The sequence below is a fragment of the Aptenodytes patagonicus genome, chromosome 7 (assembly GCF_965638725.1).
Source record: "Aptenodytes patagonicus chromosome 7, bAptPat1.pri.cur, whole genome shotgun sequence".
NCBI lineage: Eukaryota > Metazoa > Chordata > Aves > Sphenisciformes > Spheniscidae > Aptenodytes > Aptenodytes patagonicus.
Genome location: NC_134955.1, coordinates 53,213,321 through 53,232,560, shown reverse-complemented (window position 1 = coordinate 53,232,560; position 19,240 = coordinate 53,213,321). Strand labels below are relative to the sequence as shown.

The 19,240-nt window shown below is 34.8% G+C and overlaps 1 protein-coding gene across 1 annotated transcript in view; it reads left to right on the top strand.

Moving 5' to 3' along the window:
- EML5 (EMAP like 5) overlaps nucleotides 1–19,240 on the top strand; it is a 116,431-nt gene that overhangs the window by 50,197 nt on the left and 46,994 nt on the right. The window contains exons 12-20 of the mRNA XM_076345251.1: nucleotides 1,300–1,406; nucleotides 1,797–1,915; nucleotides 8,530–8,716; nucleotides 10,483–10,588; nucleotides 11,856–11,949; nucleotides 14,071–14,171; nucleotides 16,017–16,219; nucleotides 17,326–17,437; nucleotides 18,487–18,614. Coding sequence (XP_076201366.1) covers nucleotides 1,300–1,406; nucleotides 1,797–1,915; nucleotides 8,530–8,716; nucleotides 10,483–10,588; nucleotides 11,856–11,949; nucleotides 14,071–14,171; nucleotides 16,017–16,219; nucleotides 17,326–17,437; nucleotides 18,487–18,614 — 1,157 coding nt within the window. The remainder of the gene's footprint in view (nucleotides 1–1,299; nucleotides 1,407–1,796; nucleotides 1,916–8,529; nucleotides 8,717–10,482; nucleotides 10,589–11,855; nucleotides 11,950–14,070; nucleotides 14,172–16,016; nucleotides 16,220–17,325; nucleotides 17,438–18,486; nucleotides 18,615–19,240) is intronic.

Below are 19,240 nucleotides of genomic sequence, written 5' to 3'. Positions count from 1 at the left end.
GTTTCACCCTTTAATTGCTAAGATCAGATGAAGATGTATCAGTGTGGACCCAGCTAATAGGTAAATGAATGCTGATTCAGTGCTGGCCTTGTCAGTGCCAAATGCAGAAAGAAGCAATAGTTCTCTTCATCTCCTTGATGAAGCCTCCAAAAAGCCTTTAACTGGTTTGATCCTTCATGATATGGATTCATTTTCAACTAATTATTTCCCATAACCCAAATTTCTCATTAGTTACTGCTTCCCAAGATAAAATTTCTATATATTAAGTGTTATTAGTTACTCATTAGTTACTGCTTCCCAAGATAAAATTTCTATATATTAAGCGTTGTTTAGATTCCTTGTTCCTGGATATTATAATCTTACTTCTGGCTATCTGACAGTATGTGCAACATACATCTGTTTTGTCATACTACTGATAATTGTCCTGTTAATGGCTTTTCTAACTCTGAAATCTGCTACCTTTATCAGTAGCAATATTGGTTTTCTCTAGATGACTGATAAAAATATTAAGTAGTATAGCTCCAAAGATTGCTCGTTATTGCATATTTCTAGAAACATTTCTTACTGAGTGGTGATTCTCTCTTTGCAATTACATTTTGAGATCTTTTAAAATCCATTTGTGTTCTAGACTGATTTTGTGTCTGGTTTCTTAACCAAAAAATGTGCAACATTCAATCAAAGGTTGCAGAAAGGTCCAAATATGTTATCATTTATCAGGCAGGACGTTCTTTCCAGTTTCTGTTGGAATGAAACTGTGCTACAACATTATCTGGCTTTCCCCAGATGTAGAACAGAAACATTAAATGACTACTCTCTTTCTCCACAGTCACCGAGAATTTTACCACTTCCTTCCCATGTATGATTCCACCGCCCCCACCCCCCACTCCCCCCAACCTACCTGAAGAATTAACACTTACATCAATGGCTCTCCTAACCATAAGTTTCTCCTTGGAGCCCTTTACTTCACTTGTTAGTTTTCTGCAAGTCTTAGTTTCTGCTTTCATTCCTTCATTTTCTCCTTTCTTCCTTTCCCTCTAACATTAATGTTGATGAAATAATTTTAATAAATGAAAATTAACTCGCTCTAAAAAACAAACAAAAATTATCATACTTACAAGTTGGTTTATTTCTACTGTATCAGCAGAATTGATCCTGTCAGCCTGTCAATTATTAGCAGTTTATGTTGTAGTTAATATAAGCATTGATTATCAAACCAGAAACATTAAGCAGTTACTTTAAACACTTTCTGGTTTGTAATTTAGGTTGCTTCATTTTCTGTTTTTGTTTTCTTGGTGGCAGAGAGTCTGGTTGATTCTAATAGTGATGAATCGGATTCAGATCAGTCTGATGTTCCAGAGCTGGACTCTGAAATTGAACAAGAGACACAGATCACGTATCGTCGACAGGTAAAGATTTTATATTTAATGGCGATTGGAATGCTTCCCAGGGTTTAAGTTGGTCTTTTATGAAGACCTGTTGAAATCTGAAAACTGGGGAGACTGAGAGCTGAGCAGGAATTGACCAAAACCTTTAGAATTGTTATTATCTCATGCATTCAAAATATTAAGATACAATAGAGAAAGAAGAAGTGATTACAGGTATTCCTAGCATGTTCTATTAGAGTTTTGGTTGTAATTTAAAAAGGAGTTACACTATACAATAACCAGCTACAGTTACTGGAGGTTTTTTTCAGTGAAGTCAGTATGACATTTTTGTGGGTGATAACTGTGTCTGAATTCTCAGAAACATGCTTTTCTTATGAATCTCTTAATTTATAAGTGTGCTCTTTCTTAAAGGTTTACAAAGAAGATCTACCTCAACTTAAAGAGCAATGCAAAGAAAAAAGAAAAAGTGCAGCTTCTAAGAGACGAGAGCGGGCTCCAGGGAACAGTATAAGATTACATTTTGTTCATGGGTATGAAAACTAGGATTCTTTAAAATATACAAGCAGACTGTGTTTTGCAGATTGGTGTTTATAATTTAATAATCTGGTGAAAGACTTTTAGGTCAGTTGCTTTGTGATTTACTGTTTTTATTTATTTCTGTAAAAATAAATTTACACTAAATTAATAGAAAGCTTTGATGCCAAGCTAGACTAATTCTGAAGTGAATTTGCACTGAAACTTAAGCTGAAACTTTCTATTTGAATAGAGGTGACTAAATACAATATTTGGCTATTACCCATATTTTTCAGTATCTGGAAAGGAATAGTTCTCTTTGGTGTATTATTTTGGAAGCTACGACAGAAACTTGGTGTAGTTGAAGGTGACTGGATTCTGTACTAAGTGGTGTTTCTATCAGTGTTTCATTAAAAAAAAAAAGTATAAACTATTTGTACCTAATCTGAAACAATTTACATGTTCCTCTGTTAGTTTAGGAATTAAATTTAATTCTTAATAGGTCCTGTTATGTGTGTTAAAATTCAGTTTCATTCTCTTTTTGGTGCTAATTTGAGTAACAAAATGACTTCCAGATACATCCTCGAAATCTTACGATTTTGTCTTTAGGATTGGTAGTCTCCCATAACTCTTCATAAGTGAAGACTTTTTCATCGGGACAAAGATGTGGTGTTTTAAAGCAAACTGGCAGTAGATGTTACTACATTAGAATAATGATCAGAAATACAAAATCCCTTGATACAAAGCAAAACCAAAGCCTTTATTAAATTAAGGCATTGGAAATCAGGTAATGCTGTGTTTTTCTTTCAAAAGATACTTCTTTGCAGGAATACAACTTCTTTTTGGAGATAACTAAATGCACAGATAAGTTACTGACACTGTCTGTCTTTATAATGACACAAACAATTTTAGAATTCCACGTGAAATGCTTAATAAATTAATTGGCTAAGAATGGTTAATCATTCAACTCATCAATTTTGTCTGTAGAAGACATGGAGTCTGAGGAATAGCTTTGGAAATAATGACAACTGGGAAGCTTGGTACAGAGTTGGTTTTCTTATTTCTATTTTTGACTCTCCAGAATTCTCAGTTGAAGATTTTTATATCTGTATAGAAAATGCATTAAGGTAGGTAGCTGTATGTAGTCTTTAAAATTTAGTCTAAGAATCAAACCAAATGATCCTGAGGAAGATGTAGCACAAGCAAGGGCCCTGGATCTTTGGGATTATTGTTATTTCCTTCACAACAGAAGTGAAGCTTGACCAGAATATCCAGGAATGACCAGAAGTAGAATGTCCAGTTGAGTTCTGTCTGATTACCCAATGGGCATCAAGGAAACTAATGAAGAATCCATGCTGATCAACAGATTTTTCTCAATGTCCAGGCTGTTAACTTTAAAGTGACCCACATCCAAGTGAGTAATAGGCATATTCTCTGATTCAGGAAGTCTGCTTTGCTTCATCTTTCTTTAGCTGCGATGGAAATGTCTTGGATGTTCCTTGAAAGTGTAAAAAGTGGTGCTTTTATGAACTAGGGGAATAGGAAGCTCTTTTTCCTTTCTTTGTTTTTGAGCACATTGGTTTTGTGTTTTGAATTTGTCAACTGCCTTGAAAGATGAACTTCTAAAAATCTCTTCATATCCTGTAAGAGATCTTTTAAACCTCTGGTTACTTCCTGTTTTGGAAGGGGATAGAAACAATAATGCTGAGTATGTGAGGCAGCCACTGACTAATATGGATGAGAAAGCAACTTCTATTAACAGGTTAATCTTTAAGTGCATCTTTCTCCAAGAGACCTGATGCAGTCATGATCAGAAACATGTTATTTAAGTGGTGTACTAGTTTGACCTCTTTTTGACTACTCCTGTATTTTATTTCTGCCGTGTCTTTGACAGTGGTGGTGGTTCAGAAACATAAAAAGGATACATCTTTCGAGATATTGAGAGGAACTCCTTTCTCAGACTCAATGCTTATAATACTTTCTTTTTGCTGGCAGGGAATAAGGATGCAAATATAATACTTCTGTCCTGTATTATCTCAAAGCTATGCTGCTGATCTCACAAGAACGATTTTTTTTTTTTTTTTGATATTCAAAGAATTTAAGCAAAATCTAGTTTGAGTTTCAAGATATTCATTGAACTGACCTTATCATAAGATGAAATTTGGTTACGGTTTGAAGATGACATGGGATTTATCATGCTCGAAAATGAGAGTCTTATGACACCTTGCATGGATTCCTACCAGAGGGCTACTAATACCTACAAATAGCATCTGAAGGGAGTAGGCTATGAGTGGGTCCTGTTGAGAAAACACTATTGCCATGCGAAAGTATATTTAAAAAAAAAAAAAACAAACAACAAACCTCTACCTTTGCGCTAAAGAGGCTGACCTCAACCATGTTTATTTTGACATTTGGTTCTTCTGGAGATTTTTGGGGGAGGGTTGCACTACGTTCGGAAATTTCCCATATATATTTTGAAGAGTAACGTACAAATTTTGAAACACTTACAGCATCAGACAAACTATGGACATTGACTCTTTTCCCTGAGAGGACACTGCTTGTGAAGTTGCCCCTTAGTTGGCTATAGATGTGTAACTTGCAACTGTGGGCAGGATCCAGCTTTAGGTTAAAGAATTTACAATTGTGGGCCTAAAAGTAGGTGGTTTTATGTGTGCATCTAAACTTCAGTCACAGTCAATGGAGATCCAGTCAGTAGTCAGTGGAGCATAAGGAGTGATTTGGCTCAAGTAAAATTAAATGCTGACTGGTTGGTCAGCTGAGTAGCCCTGCAGGTTCCATTGACTGTATTGACTAGAACGCTGTTGAATAAAATATGTATTAATATATCTAACACACATCTTAAACTGAATTCCGTCCCTGCTCTTCGTGACCGTGCTAATGGCAAAATTTTTCTTCTACATAGCATTGAGATAGCTATCTTTTCTTCTTAAAGTTACTGTCATATTAACTTGAATCAGTCCTGGATTGATGGTTTGATTAGCTCTTGCTGAAGACCACTTGAAAACATCAACTACTGCAGAATGCGGTGTTACGTTTATTGTGCCTTGTTACATGTTATCCGGTAACTATGATGCAGAGCTTGCTTTCCTTATTATTTAGTTTGTAGTTGCTAACCAAGATGCCTTGTAAATTACTTCTGTGGTTTGTTTTCTGCATGCAAAGAAATTGTTTCTCTTTGTGCTTTTTCTGAGATTAGCTAATAATCTCAGTTCTAAATTGGTTTAATAATATGGAGATGTAAGCATTTTGGAACTGTGTAGCATATTCTCAGGGAATGATCATCTACACTGAAAAATGCTTCTTTTCATCTCTGCTTGGACTGTTTAAGCCCATCACTTTATCCTTCTGGTGAAAAGTACCGATATAGTCAGGGAGTTAGTAAACTGACATGTGGGAAAGACCAGATGTGTTTAACTGGGTTACAAAATGTCTTTGTTTGCACTGCTTGATATTTTGGCAGAATAGGTTTTATTTTAATTGTAAACAACTGATTGTACACCTATTTTTTTTTTTTATAACTGGAGGAAGTGAACTTCTGATGATAAAAAGTTATAGGTATGAGTAATAAGAATTATTTTCCTGCATCCTAGATATATTTTGGATGTTTTGGGTAGTCCTGTGGTATATGGCATTAACATACTCAGTTTCACTATGCTTAACTTAGGGTATATAGGCAATTGTTATGACAAGATCTGGGAAAAATCTGAATTTCTGGGTTGCACATAGAAGGATCTGAGACACTTTTGCTGTCTTAATGCTTTTTGCTTTTATAGGTGACTGCTAAGCTTGTAAGAAGTTGCTCAATGTCCAGTATTTCTAGAGCTTTATTTCTTTCAGCATACATATTTTCATAGCTGCTTTTTAAAATATTCTCATTTAGGGTGCATATTCAGCATTTTTTTTTAATCATTCTGCACTTGCAAAGGAAATCCAGTGTTTTTAACAGAGCACAGTGCAGAGTGAAGCACAGGAAAACGACGTCTGAGCAATGATGGGTCCAGATATCTTCTTTGGCACTGTGCCTGCCTTTTTAATTCCTACCCCTCACTCAATGTTGTCATGTCCTTAAACTGTTAATGTTGCATACTGTGATAGGTTATTTTTGTTTTCTTTCTTCATAGTTACTGTAGGTTATTGTATATTATGTCCCTTTAAAAACTAGTGGCTGGACATCAAAGAAGGGTGTAGCCAGGCAGGGCAAGCAGGCAGCACTTTGGATCAGGCAGAAATCAGCTTCAAAGCATCTGCACATGTTGCTGCTGGGGGAAGTTGTTAGTGAACGATATGGGTGGAGGGGAGATCAAAGCATGACTGAAGAGTCTCCACCTGTATGGTGAGTCTAAATTGTTGGTCACTTTGAGAAGAGCAAGGAGCAGACATAGAGTTGAGCCTCAGACCTAATGGAAAGAGGGAGAGTTTTTTAGAGACCTTTAAGGGACAGTAACTCAGGAGACACTGAAAAGTTGCTGGATTGGGACCAAACCTGAAGTTAAGAACCTGCCTGTGAGTACCAATCTAAACAGTGGGTTGGTGGGAAACTATTTTAAAAGCTTTTACTTCTGTGCTATCACAGTTTTTGCTGGTTTAAGAAGTTCACTTTGCTTGTTCGTGACCTAATGAGACCCAGCTTTGGACTTCACAGTATCGCAGACAATACAAAACTTGGAGGAGTGGCTGGTACACCAGATGGATGTGCTGCCATCGAGAGGGACCTGGACAGACTAGAGAACTGGGCAGGGAGGAATCTCATGAACTTCAGAAAGGGGAAATGCAACATTCCGCATCTGGGGAGGAATGGACCTGGACCATCTACTGGTCTGTTTAAAAAGTTTGTGAGATGATTTTAGCAATTTTTCTCTAATCACATATGATCTGACATAAGTACCATTGCGTGCAGTTTACATGAGCCGACAGAAATACAGCATGTTCAAACTTGCTCCAGGTATGTGCTGTGGTGTTTTCCAGTAATGCATATGTCTAGTATTTGTGAACATGGATCCATGGCTGGAGTTTTCAGAATAGTATTCATTAAGCTAAAGTTGGTCAAGTGCCTTAAAGATTCATTACTTGACCAGTGCATATGGTTGCACCGTGTACACAAGGAAAGCTATATATAATTTTATGAAAGACTTTTCTACCTGGACTGCATAAGTTCTGTGTCATTTAAACCTTTTCAGTGTCTCATGTGCAGTAATTGTCTCAATGCTATCCCATTCATTTTGTGTATTACACTTACTGGTATGTGTACAGGTGCACCTTTGTCTTATGTGGTAATTTAAAGACTGCACTGTTGCAAAAAGATCTTGCATTTATTTTCTTCTTAAAAACAACGTAATTTGTTCTGATGATACATGCTTTTAATTAAGCAATTAATGTCATGAGAAGTATAACACAGACATTAGAGATTTCTGTTAGTTTGTAGTTGCTGATGGTGAAAGTTTAGTTACTTTGTTTGCTAAGAATGACTTGCTGATCATCTTCAGGGCTTTTTTTCAACTAGTTCAATTAGAAGTTGGGTGCAAAAATACTTACATAGAGCCTTATGATCCCTGAATAAAGATAATCCATAGCCAATTCAAACACAATCAAGTGTCATTCCCTTCCTGTAAATTTAACTATATATTTAGAAATGTAACCAGATTTTGCCTGTATCTTTGTAAAATAATTAAAAAGTTGGTTTAGTGAAGATCTGTAAGAACAGAAGAAGGAACAGAAGGAGGTTAGCTGGGGAGTTAATACCATAGAAACAGGATGTGTCAGGAGTATATGGAGTATTGTTTATATCAGAAGAAAGGAAGGAATGAATTTAAGTTACGCATTTTTAAATGTTATCTCCATTGACTGCCAAGGATAGCATTATTAAAAACACGAATTTAAGACTTGCTTATTTGTTTAATGTTTTTTAGGTTTCTGAGCCTCTTAAATTACTTCTGAAAGTAGGACCCTAGCCTTTTTGAAAATGCCACCTTTGGTTTTTCTGGGGTACTGAATCAATCACACCTATGAAGAAATGTGTATACTGTGATAGTGCATACAGACCTCAGTTGGGAATTGGCCTAGTCATGCCAGTTGCTGCATCAGTACAGAAAGGAAACAGGTTTTTCTTCAAAAAAGAAACTGATCTGGAAGAGAATTTATGCATTTGTTTTCTGTTAGCAAGTTTCCAGAAACTTTCAGTTTTATGATACCTGTGTTGTCCACATTCTTGTGGAAACTTTTGTTGCCTGCTTTTTGAGCAGTAAGAGATAGAAAATGTCCAAAGTATTAGTTTTGACTATTTCATTTAATTACATGTTGCATGCCTGAATTCTCCATGTGGTCTGGAAAAATTACTAGCTATTACTTCCTCTTCTAAAATAGTTGTGGAGAGTAACTATTAAATAGCAGCCACTTTCAAACTAATGCTAGTAGTACTGATGTCTGAATAGTAAATTAAATTGATAAATTGGTGTTCCTTTGGGAAAATGTTAATAATCTTAAAACACCAAAACAGTAATTGGTAAGTAATCTGAGTTTTCACATGTGCAAAATGCATCTTGCATAATTTTATCTCAAAGTTTCAGTATATATAGTTATGACCTTGATGAACAAACTTTTTTTCTTTAATTAGTTACAGAGGTTACGACTGTCGAAGCAATTTATTTTACACTCAGACGGGTGAAATTGTATACCATGTTGCAGCGGTGGGAGTGGTGTACAATCGACAGCAGAACACACAGCGCTTTTATCTAGGTCATGATGATGACATTCTTTGCCTTGCTATTCATCCCTTAAAGGACTATGTGGCAACAGGCCAGGTAGGGTTCGTGTTTATCTGCAATAAGAATCTGAAGTTGTTACTACTGAATTTAGAAAAGCCTATTTTGGAGGAAGGAAGTCCAGTCTACATTTATTCAGGTGAAGGATCATGTTAAAAAAACTGCAACATAAGTGTTTTTTCCAGTTTATTATATTAATTCTGATAAGAGTCTTTAGTTGATAGGGTTTTTCAACCTGTTTTTTATTTAAGAATAGATTCATATTTTTTATTCAGCATTATGTTGCTTCTTTATGATAACAAGTGGAGGAAAAGTGCAATTAAAATATATTTTTTTAGTATCTTAGTTGCGAAGTTAGCTATGTTGTTATTACATTCATGTATTACAACATGAAGTTAGCAGTTGTTATTACATTCTGGCATTTCGGTTTCATGCATTATGTTTTTGGTTATCACCTATAGCCAAACTATTTATTGTTTGTACATGCAACACAGGTATGTATGTTGCTAAAGTATTTATAATAGTTCATTTTATCTTTTGCCAGACGGTAATTTTAGGTAAGTTTTTTTCACTCATGTTTTCTGACAAACATCTCTTCCCATAAATGTTTATACAATGGGACTTGAAGGTTTGATTTGATGTTTCAGGGTTTTTTAATTATTATTATCATTATTATCGTTGTTGTTGTTGTTGTTGTTGTTATATAATAAATTGGAGAACATGTGAACTGAAATTTTTAATAGAAATAAACTTTTGCTTATTATCCCCTTAATTTGTGTAAAAATGTTTGAGATTAACACAAATTTGCAGGTCAGTTTAGAGATTAAAGCCCTAAATGTGAGAATTGATTCTGTTTAATTTAGGAGTAGTAAAGACTATGAATAAAAATGTGCCTGGATTTACTACATTTTAAAATCCCTTATGCTATCAATAGAAAGATACACTCCATTACATACTGTTTCATATATACATACTATATACTGTTGTATATTACCTGCAGAAATTAGGTAATGCAGTAATCAAATTCCCCGTACAACACTGGTTCAGATTTTCCTGATAGTGAACCTTACAAAAAGCTTAACATCACATGTTAAGTTTGTGGCAAAAACAGAAATAGATCCTAGTTTTCTTAAGTCCTGCCCCTGGTCTTAAACACAGGAGACTGTTCTGGTTTTGCAGCCCTTTTTTGTGTACTGAGGTGTAAAACCTTTGGAATAGCGAATAATCTTGTAGATACTGTCTAATAATGCTTGTACGTAGTTGAAAAGAATAAGATATGTTCCATTTCTTACCAAGTTCTAGTTACCTGCATTAGTACCATTCTAGCGGAGATTACTCCACAGGTATCAATGCATTAGAATCTGACTTGTAGGCACTTGTAATGACACCAGAAAGCAACAGAAATCACCTTGATTTCTCAAACATAGAGTAGCTTACATACTAGCAATAAAAATAACCTTTTGTTTTTAGACAGGGAATGATTGATAGAGAATTGATGGAATAAATATGCCACAGTGTGATCAATGAAGGGCTGCTTCCCCCCCCCTGCCTCCAAGAGGACTCAATTGTGATTAATGTGCCTAAATTCTTTGGAGGGAAGAAAGAGCCAGCTGGGGAGTGGTATTTGTACAGCAGGAAAAGGAATAATATACTGCTAGCCAGACAGAAGTAATACTAAGAAAATTTTATCACTGTAAATTTTTTCAAATACTTTTTAAAGTATTTGTCAATATTATACTTTTAAACAACTGTGTGAAGTAACTGAGAAATGAAAAAAAAATTGTTATAAATATGTATACTTTCAGGTTGGTCGAGATTCCTCAATACACATTTGGGATACAGAAACAATAAAACCACTCTCAGTATTAAAGGGCTATCACCAGTATGGTGTTTGTGCTGTTGATTTTTCAGGTAATAAGTATTTATTTATTTATTTACAATTTTCCTTTTCTGTATGAAAATACAAGCTAATCAGTTCTAATGAGCAATTGGGAATTCCTTTACGCTGAAGATTTTGTATTAAAAATATTCTCCAGTGATCAATATCAAATGAGAGAGTCTGTCTTAAAATGATCATTTATTATAAAGAGCTCCTGTGGAGTCTTGCACATCAGGAAATGCAAGAACAGGTTCTGTGCCATTTAATAGCTGAGCTGATCACTTCAGAATTTCTTTTGGTTGTATGAGGCAGGCACACAGATCTTGATGTTGTGTCTGCATTACGACTGTGTAAGCACATTTTTAAGCAAATTGATCAGGTGTGCACTTTTTTTAATTAAATCCTGCAAGCCAATTGGGTAGCACACTGATAAATTCAGAAAGTCCAGTTACGGAGTTCTTCTAGGCAGAAACCCAGCCTCTGTCTCCACCTTATACTAACATAAGAGACCGTCAGTTAAATCTTTTGAGATTTTTGCACCCCATACATTGAATTCCTGTACCAATGTTAAATTTCCCGTTCTCCCCTGGCTTCTATTCATTCTTTAATGGTTTGGATTTACTAGATAGGATCTCTAACCTCACAGTGAAGATGTGTGATCACAAAGATGAGTAGTTTGGGGTCTTTGATGCTTCTTACCTTTCTTTGGTTCTCCTTTTTCAAGACGTGAATCTCATTTCCCAAATTCTGGCATGGATGCATAGCAATTTCAAAGATGGATACATGTCAGAAAGTCGTTGATCATGAGTAAGCACAAATAACTGCTTTCTTGGAGGTTAATGTGGGATACGTGTCAGAGCTTCTCAAAGACTTCACACTATTACTAAGTTTAAGGATATTTCATGAACTTCATGGTATTGCTTCAATGCTTTCCTGTTTAGAAATGAACAGGGATTTTCAGAGTAAACAGAAAATTCTCACAGTACAACCTGCGATGAAGGTTTTTGTGCAGCTGTGTCAGCAACTAGCTGAACAAAGGATTTGATACAAACACAGAGGATCCAAGTGCAATTTTTAGACAGGGTAACTTAAAGTCCTAAACTCCATCCAACTGACCACTCAAGTTTAAAAGCAAACAGACCACAGACGTGCCTCTAAGCACACGTCGTAAGATTATTTACCTCTTTGTACATTCTTTGTATAATATTTGTGAAGTTACAGTATTCTTTAATATGTTTTCTTATTATTGCAACATAATGTTATCTATCTACTCTCTTAATCATAAATTTATTTTTCTAGCGGATGGCAAACGATTGGCTTCTGTTGGAATAGATGACAGTCACACTATTGTACTCTGGGATTGGAAGAAAGGAGAAAAGCTTTCAGCAGTAAGGTAGGAATTTAACGTTCTTGTAAAATTTGTACCTAGATTTACTTTCAAATGACAGTAAGCAAAATACATTCATTAAAGAATAATAGTTCTCTAATGAATTAGCAGTTTCTATCACTTAAGTGATACAGGCGATAACATTTAGCACAGCCTTAAAACTTTCTTTGGAAGAAAAAACTGAAGCTCTGATAGAGTCAACAAGAATTATTACAGTGACAGCTCAATTGGTGAAGAAAGAAGACATAGAAGACAAAGTTTATTTACGTTTATTTGATGTGTTCTCAAATAATTTCTTTAAAACTCAGTCCATGCACTTCTGTTGGCCCTCACAGAAATGGTGATGTATGCCCTACTTTTCAGATCTTTTTCATCAGAGGTCATGTCTGTCTTGGGATAGTAGTCTGCAGTTGTTTTGCTCAGTTCGTTCTTCAAGGTTCTTTCCTTTTCCTTTCTGAGTCCTGAGCAGCCTGATCTAACTTTGAAGTTAGCTCCGCTTTGAACAGGAAGTTGGACTATATAACCTCCAAAGGTTGAATATTTCGGAAGTTTCTTTGACTCTGCACAGATTATTTCATACACGTTTATTAAATAGAGTTTTAATCTACAAGATAGAATCTTATTTCTAATGCTGAGTAATGTTTTCGAAACCTTTGACTCTGTTGTTTCTAAGGATCTATTGTTTTAAGTAGAGCAGTAATGTGAGTGGGTTTTTCCCCACTCTGTCTGGATTCAGTATGTATACTCTAAATATTGTTCTAGGTAGGTTTGAAAGGGATTAATTATTCTCTTCAGATACAATTTAAAAAGTATCAAATTCCTTTTTATCCATTAAGTTCATTATTGCTCTTCAATGACATTTACTTTCATTTTCTTTTTAAAGGCACTTTGAGGTTTTTTTATCCATTGAGGAATGAAAATCCTGAATAGATGATGTAGATGAAGAGTACTCCCTTCCCAGTTATTTGTCAGAAGCCCAGTTAGCTTGGCTTCTCTGAAGATACTGGTTTGGGCCTTTCATTTGTCTGCCTTTAGCATTTTCTGTTACTTAAAATATAAATATTGCATCTCTTATCATATGTTTCATGCATTAAAGGCAAATGTTTTCTCTGTGTATCTCTCAAAGTTAGCTTTGCCCTTGTAGAAATAACGTTAACCCCCCACCCCCTCCAGCTTTTTTTTCTTTTTTTAAATTCCCCTACTCTCTGAACCCACCAATCTCATTTAATTCTTTTTTTAATCAAACTTTAACCAGTTTATACTGGATTTAGTTTCTGGAGTGTTTTTCCTACTACCTACTCAGAGGAATTGAATAGAATTTTTGGGAGCAGCATCTATACTTTGAAGATTACAGTGTGAGTTTTGGAAAGAAACTGGTTCACGCTTTTTGCTACTGGTTTGTTTAGTGGTCTGAAAACGACAGAGGGTAAAAGATTTCCACTCTGAAACGGGGAGCAAAAATTAGGGATTAGAGGCTTTTCTGCGTTTTGAAGAAAAACAACCTGCTAGTAAGCGTTTCTTTCCGTGTATAGATAGCAAACATAGATGAAAGCTGTTTTTCAAACTATAGGACTAAGGCAAGGCATTGGTTTTATAGAAGCATAGTAAGAAATCTAAAACACACAACAGGTTTTAATGTTTTTAGAAACAACTGAAAATTCCATTTAAAATTGATATAGCAGCATATGTTTTATTCTAACAAGAAAAATAGAAAAATCAATTAAAAGGTGGATGAGAATGGCAATTTATTTTCAAAGTGAGAGACTTTTTAATGAGATTTACAACTTTACACCTTTCAAGTTTCATTATGAGCTGTTAGAGGTCTAAATACCATATACCTAAAATAAATACATATTCTTTTGCAAAGAAAATGCCACCTAGTGGATTTCTGAGCTAACATAAGTACTCACCTGCTTTGGAAACTGAAGGGTAATGAAAATAGAACAGGACTCAGTATGTTAGTTCTTTGGCTTTCTTACTCCTCATGATAAATTATTGTTAATGATTTGGAAGTAAATGTTAGCAAAATAGAGAAGTTATACATTAGTAAACAAACCCCAAACCAAAACCTATTTAAAAATATTAATAGTTATATTTTTATTTAAAATATTTTGCTTTGCATTTCAGGGGAAGCAAAGATAAGATTTTTGTTGTTAAGATTAATCCTTATATGCCTGATAAATTGATTACAGTTGGAATTAAACACATGAAATTCTGGCGTAGAGCAGGTAAGGAAACTTTTCAGAATTACAGCATTTTCTGTTACTTAAAATATAAATATTGCATCTCTTATCATATGTTTCATGCATTAAAGGCAAATGTTTTCTCTGTATATCTCTCGAAGTTAGCTTTGCCCTTGTAGAAATAACGTTAATTGGCATTATGTCAGTAGTGGGAATTCTTTTTAAGATCAATTTGTCACGGAGCTAGAGCTACATAAATAAAAAGGACTCTGGATTTCCTACTGTCTTTTTTTATATCTAATAATAATATAGCACATCTGAAAATGTTACAGAGCTGCTGTACATCATAGAACAGCTTTTGGAAGAAGGACCTATAGAACATGTATGTTATGAAGAGGCACAAATATAAATAAATTTAAAGTTGAGACCTGTTTGTTTAGATACCTGTGTTGAACTTGACAATTAAAAACCAAGATAAAGCAGTTTGCTTTATCTGCTTGAAAAATTTTGAAGAGTGAAGAATCCATTCCCTGATATCAGTGTGAACTTCATTGTTTCAAACCTCAAAACGTTTATAAAGACATATGTGCTACAGAAGACGAGCTTATCTGCTAAGAATGTTCTAATTATTCATGCAGAATTTATGCACGTCAGCTCACTTGAGTCCCTGATAAAGATTAATTATGGAGAGAAAAGTCTGTGATGAAAAAAATGACACTAGTTTTCTCAGTTCTGGCTCCAACAGAAATTAATCAAGATTGCCTGAGAGCAAGCTGTTGAAGTCTATATAAATTATTAATTTTAAAAATTGCGCTTGCTATCTATAGAAAGAAAAAAGTGTGTCAGAATATTTACTGAATGAATTACTATAAATTCTTTAGAAAGAAATCTTTACTATGATAAAAGCCTGGAAATGGTGATTTTGAATAAAGAAATGAAATTGTTTAAAATGCCTCTTTTCTCTCTGGCATTGCTTAGTCAGCAGGAATCACATTTCTCTAATGCTGCAGCCCATCTGTGTGAAACTGCAGTGGCACACTGGCAAGGCAGTCACCGTGAAACACACTTAGTATTAATGTGAGGAGTAGAGTATCAGTACACCTTAACCAACGCCAAGTCTCTGAAATCTGCACTAGAGCAGGTGCACTTGATGTGAGAAGTGACACCAAAGTATATGCTTTGGACTAAATTTTCATCAGTGCCAAGTGATGACAGAGAGGTTCAAACGCCTTGCCTCTGTAAGTATGAGAACAGTATGAAGTGTCAGATCCTGAGGGGCTTCTGTGTTATACCATGTGAAGTTTCTCTGAGGATTGTGAAAGTATAAATCTGACTTTCTAGCCAGAAGTTACTATGTGTTATAACTGTCAAATGATTTTAGATACGGTATTTTAAAGAATTTTAAAATTTATATAGCTGTAACGTTTCTATTATCCAGAGGCCAATACAGCAAACCTCTAAAATAAAATTAGGAATCCTCTCACTGAAAACGTATCGTGAAAAGGATGGGATGTCAAGATTTAAACTTTTTCTTTTTTTTCCTTTCAGGTTGATTTAATTAGGAATATCTATGAACTGTGTGGTAGATCTTAAGTTTTTTGTTTAGATGCGAGTTTACAATTGCACTTTCTCTTTGCATGTCTGTGTGGGTATATGTACATGTTCAAATCGAGATTCGAGTAGTAAGTTAAAAGTAAGTTTGTTTTTTTTTCTTGAAAGATGCCAAATAGTACAAAAATTTTATTTTGTGAGAACTCTTCTCAGGCTCAATTTTTTGGGGAGCGTGGGTGAACCAGAAGAAAAGGACTTGTTGCTCTGGGTAGGGTTGTATAGTTTTTGGAAAATAATTGAAGAAAATAATTCTGATGACTTGTTTTTGGTTTGAACCAGGCGGAGGACTAATTGGGAGAAAGGGCTGCATAGGTGCATTGGGAAGAACCGATACAATGATGTGTGCAGTATACGGCTGGACTGAAGAGATGGCATTCTCTGGAACTTCCACGGGGGATGTGTGTATTTGGAGAGATGTGTTTCTCATAAAAACTGTCAAAGCACATGATGGTCCTGTGTTCAGCATGCACGCATTGGAAAAAGTAAATAAACTGCTCATTGTTTTTTGGTGTCTGGACAAAAAAGTCTATGAAGTTAGGCCTTTCTCAAACTCAGGAATCCATGGCTTTATTTCCATTACAGAAAAGCCTTGTGAGGTCCAGATTCAAAATAGTGTTTTATGCATGTCTCTAGTTCTTGTTATGTAGCATGCTGTTTCTCAAACCCTTGTGGTCCAGTGACATCTTATTCAGTAATTTTCATAACCTCTTACTAAAGAAATGAGTAACATGATAAGTAAAAGTACTTTTTGATTTAAGCATCCATAAGTTTAATGGAATAAGTGAGCTTGTGGGAGAGGAAGAAGGTCATACTATTTTGTGCTGTAATTACTGTCTACTAGTAGAAGCATTCAGTCTGTAGATCACTAAGTACTCTCTGCTGATTCTCAACTTCTTTTGACTCAGGAAAGCCTTTAAGCATGTGCTTAAATGTGAATGGGTGTTCCAGTTAGATTACTTGTATATTTGAAGTTATGTATAAGTTTGTGTTTTGCTAGGTTAGACCAAGTTACTCCACCCTCTAATATTTGAGTTTCAGTATAGTAGCTTTGGACAAAGCGTGTTTTATTCATATTGCAAGAACTAAATTCTCCAAAGGAAATTACTAATGATCTCAGTATTAAGTATAGTTGTTGCTTCATTAAACAGCTGTAAATAATTTTTGAAGACAGAAGGGCACAAATATGCATGTATTTGAACAATTTAAGCACTTTTTGTCAGTGGTACTAAGTTTGGCTTGGAGTAATGAGATGAAATGCCAAAGGGGTATTGAGGCTAAATATCAAGAAAAACATTTCAGTGTGTCAGTTAAATTATTTTTCTAGTGTAGTAGAAGCTTATTGGTTAGAACTCTTAAATCCAGCCTGTGTACATGGATTGTACAGAACTGTGCTGCCTTCCTCAGGAGAAGAATTCAGTCATTTTGTTGCTCCTGATCTTTTCGTCTCTACCATCTGTAGTTCAGTGCATTACAGTGTTGTATATAATCCATTTTCAGTATTGGCAGAAATCACTGAAAAATTAAGGAAAGATAAAAATCACAAGTTATAATCTTTTTTTTTTTACTATTATTATTTTTTGCACACCAGGGATTTGTCACTGGAGGAAAGGATGGGGTAGTAGCTCTCTGGGACGATACCTTTGAACGTTGTCTCAAAACCTATGCCATCAAAAGGGCTGCTTTGGCCCCTGGGTCTAAAGGTAACACAGACTTTATCCTATTTTTTTATTCTGTATAAAATACTTTCTGTAGAAAACTCTTTCTGTGGAATTGTGTTCCCCAGTAGGAGGAAATCCACATTTGACGTAATGAATACTAAAAATTATTTTTTTTTTTTTAAAGCTTTTTTGATTCTAAATAAGTAATATTTCTGTTGGGAGGGGAATGGTACATTGCAGTGTCTGTTTGCACATTTGGTGGATGCAGATCATAATATTTACCTTATTATCGGCCTGAATTAATTGATTTAACCTTGACTCTCTTACCACCCAGGTGATTTTTTTTTTTTTTAAAGTGGCAGCCAAAAAGCCTATTATATTTCTAATCATGAAGTATCTTGTCTGATCTTTTTTGTTTTGGAGGAGGAATGAAATTCAGAATTGTGGTTAGTTTTGTAAGTTACTAGTAAGTTTTATGACAATTTTCTGTAAATGCATGTGTCTCTTGAAATGGTTTAAGAACCTGTCATTCCTGTTATTCCTGTTTCTTTCATTTATTCTTGATCATAGTGGTGATTTACAGTTTTCCCTATTTGACATTCTGGATAGACTTTTTTCTCCGCACCCCCCTCCTCCCCCACCTTAAAATTACATTTGCTGTGTTCTAATGTATATGGTTTGATTTTCAAAAATCGTGAATGGAACACCCATTAACTGAAGCATTCTACTACAGAGTATCTCATTCTCATATCTGTTTAATAAAAAGCTAGATTTGAAGGTACCATAAATGCTAGCAATATAGTAGTATAGTTGATACTTCACATGCACATTTTTTCACTAAGATTGCCAATGAGTCAGGATGATTAAACTTAAGAGATACTCGGTTGACAAGAAAGATTAGTGTCAGCTGGGTAATTGCTAAATACTCCCAAATTAATCCAAAGATGTAAGTTCTTCCATGCAGGAATGTTTTTACTTGGTTACTACTGAGTATCCTTTTCTACAGTGAGAATGTAATGTGCATATGTGTGAAAAATCCTCTTTAAGGCATACTTGAGAATCTTCTGTCTTCTAACATTTTAACGTTCTAGGCCTCCTCTTAGAAGATAATCCTTCTATACGTGCCATATCTTTAGGACATGGTCATATTTTAGTGGGCACAAAGAATGGTGAAATACTGGAGGTGGATAAAAGTGGACCAATAACTCTGCTGGTTCAGGTACATGTTAAATATCAATCAAATATTCCATACCACAAACACTATTTTATTTTTCAAGTAAAGCCTGTTGTGAAATAACGAGCACTTTAATTACTAGTGAAGTTAGTGAGTTACTATCACTTCATAGATTTTTAATGCTAGGCTGGACCATTATGACTCTTTAATGAGCAAAACAGATCACAGAATTTCATGTACTAAATTGTTCAACAAATTCATCCTTTCAAACAGACCAAGATCATATTTATGTTTAAAAAAAAAAAAAAGAAAAAAGTGTGTGAAACAGTGCATCCTCTACCAAGTTCCTTATTAACTTTTTCTGAGTACTGATTACTCTTATTGTTTTTAAAAGTTGTCTCCTTGAGGTTTATTTTTAGATTTTCTTTGTAATTATATAAAACACATTTCAGTTTTCTTTGCCATACCAAACAGACTGCATTTCTTAAGCTTGACTGCAAAACAGATTTTTTACATCATATCATCATATGATTTTCTTTCATACTTAAATAAAAATCTGTGGATCTTTAATTCACACTGCTGAATGGCCAATGCAATATGTAAAGAACTGGATTTTTTAAAGAATATACTAGAACCTAGGGTAAAGAAAAAAATCTAGATCATAGAATCAT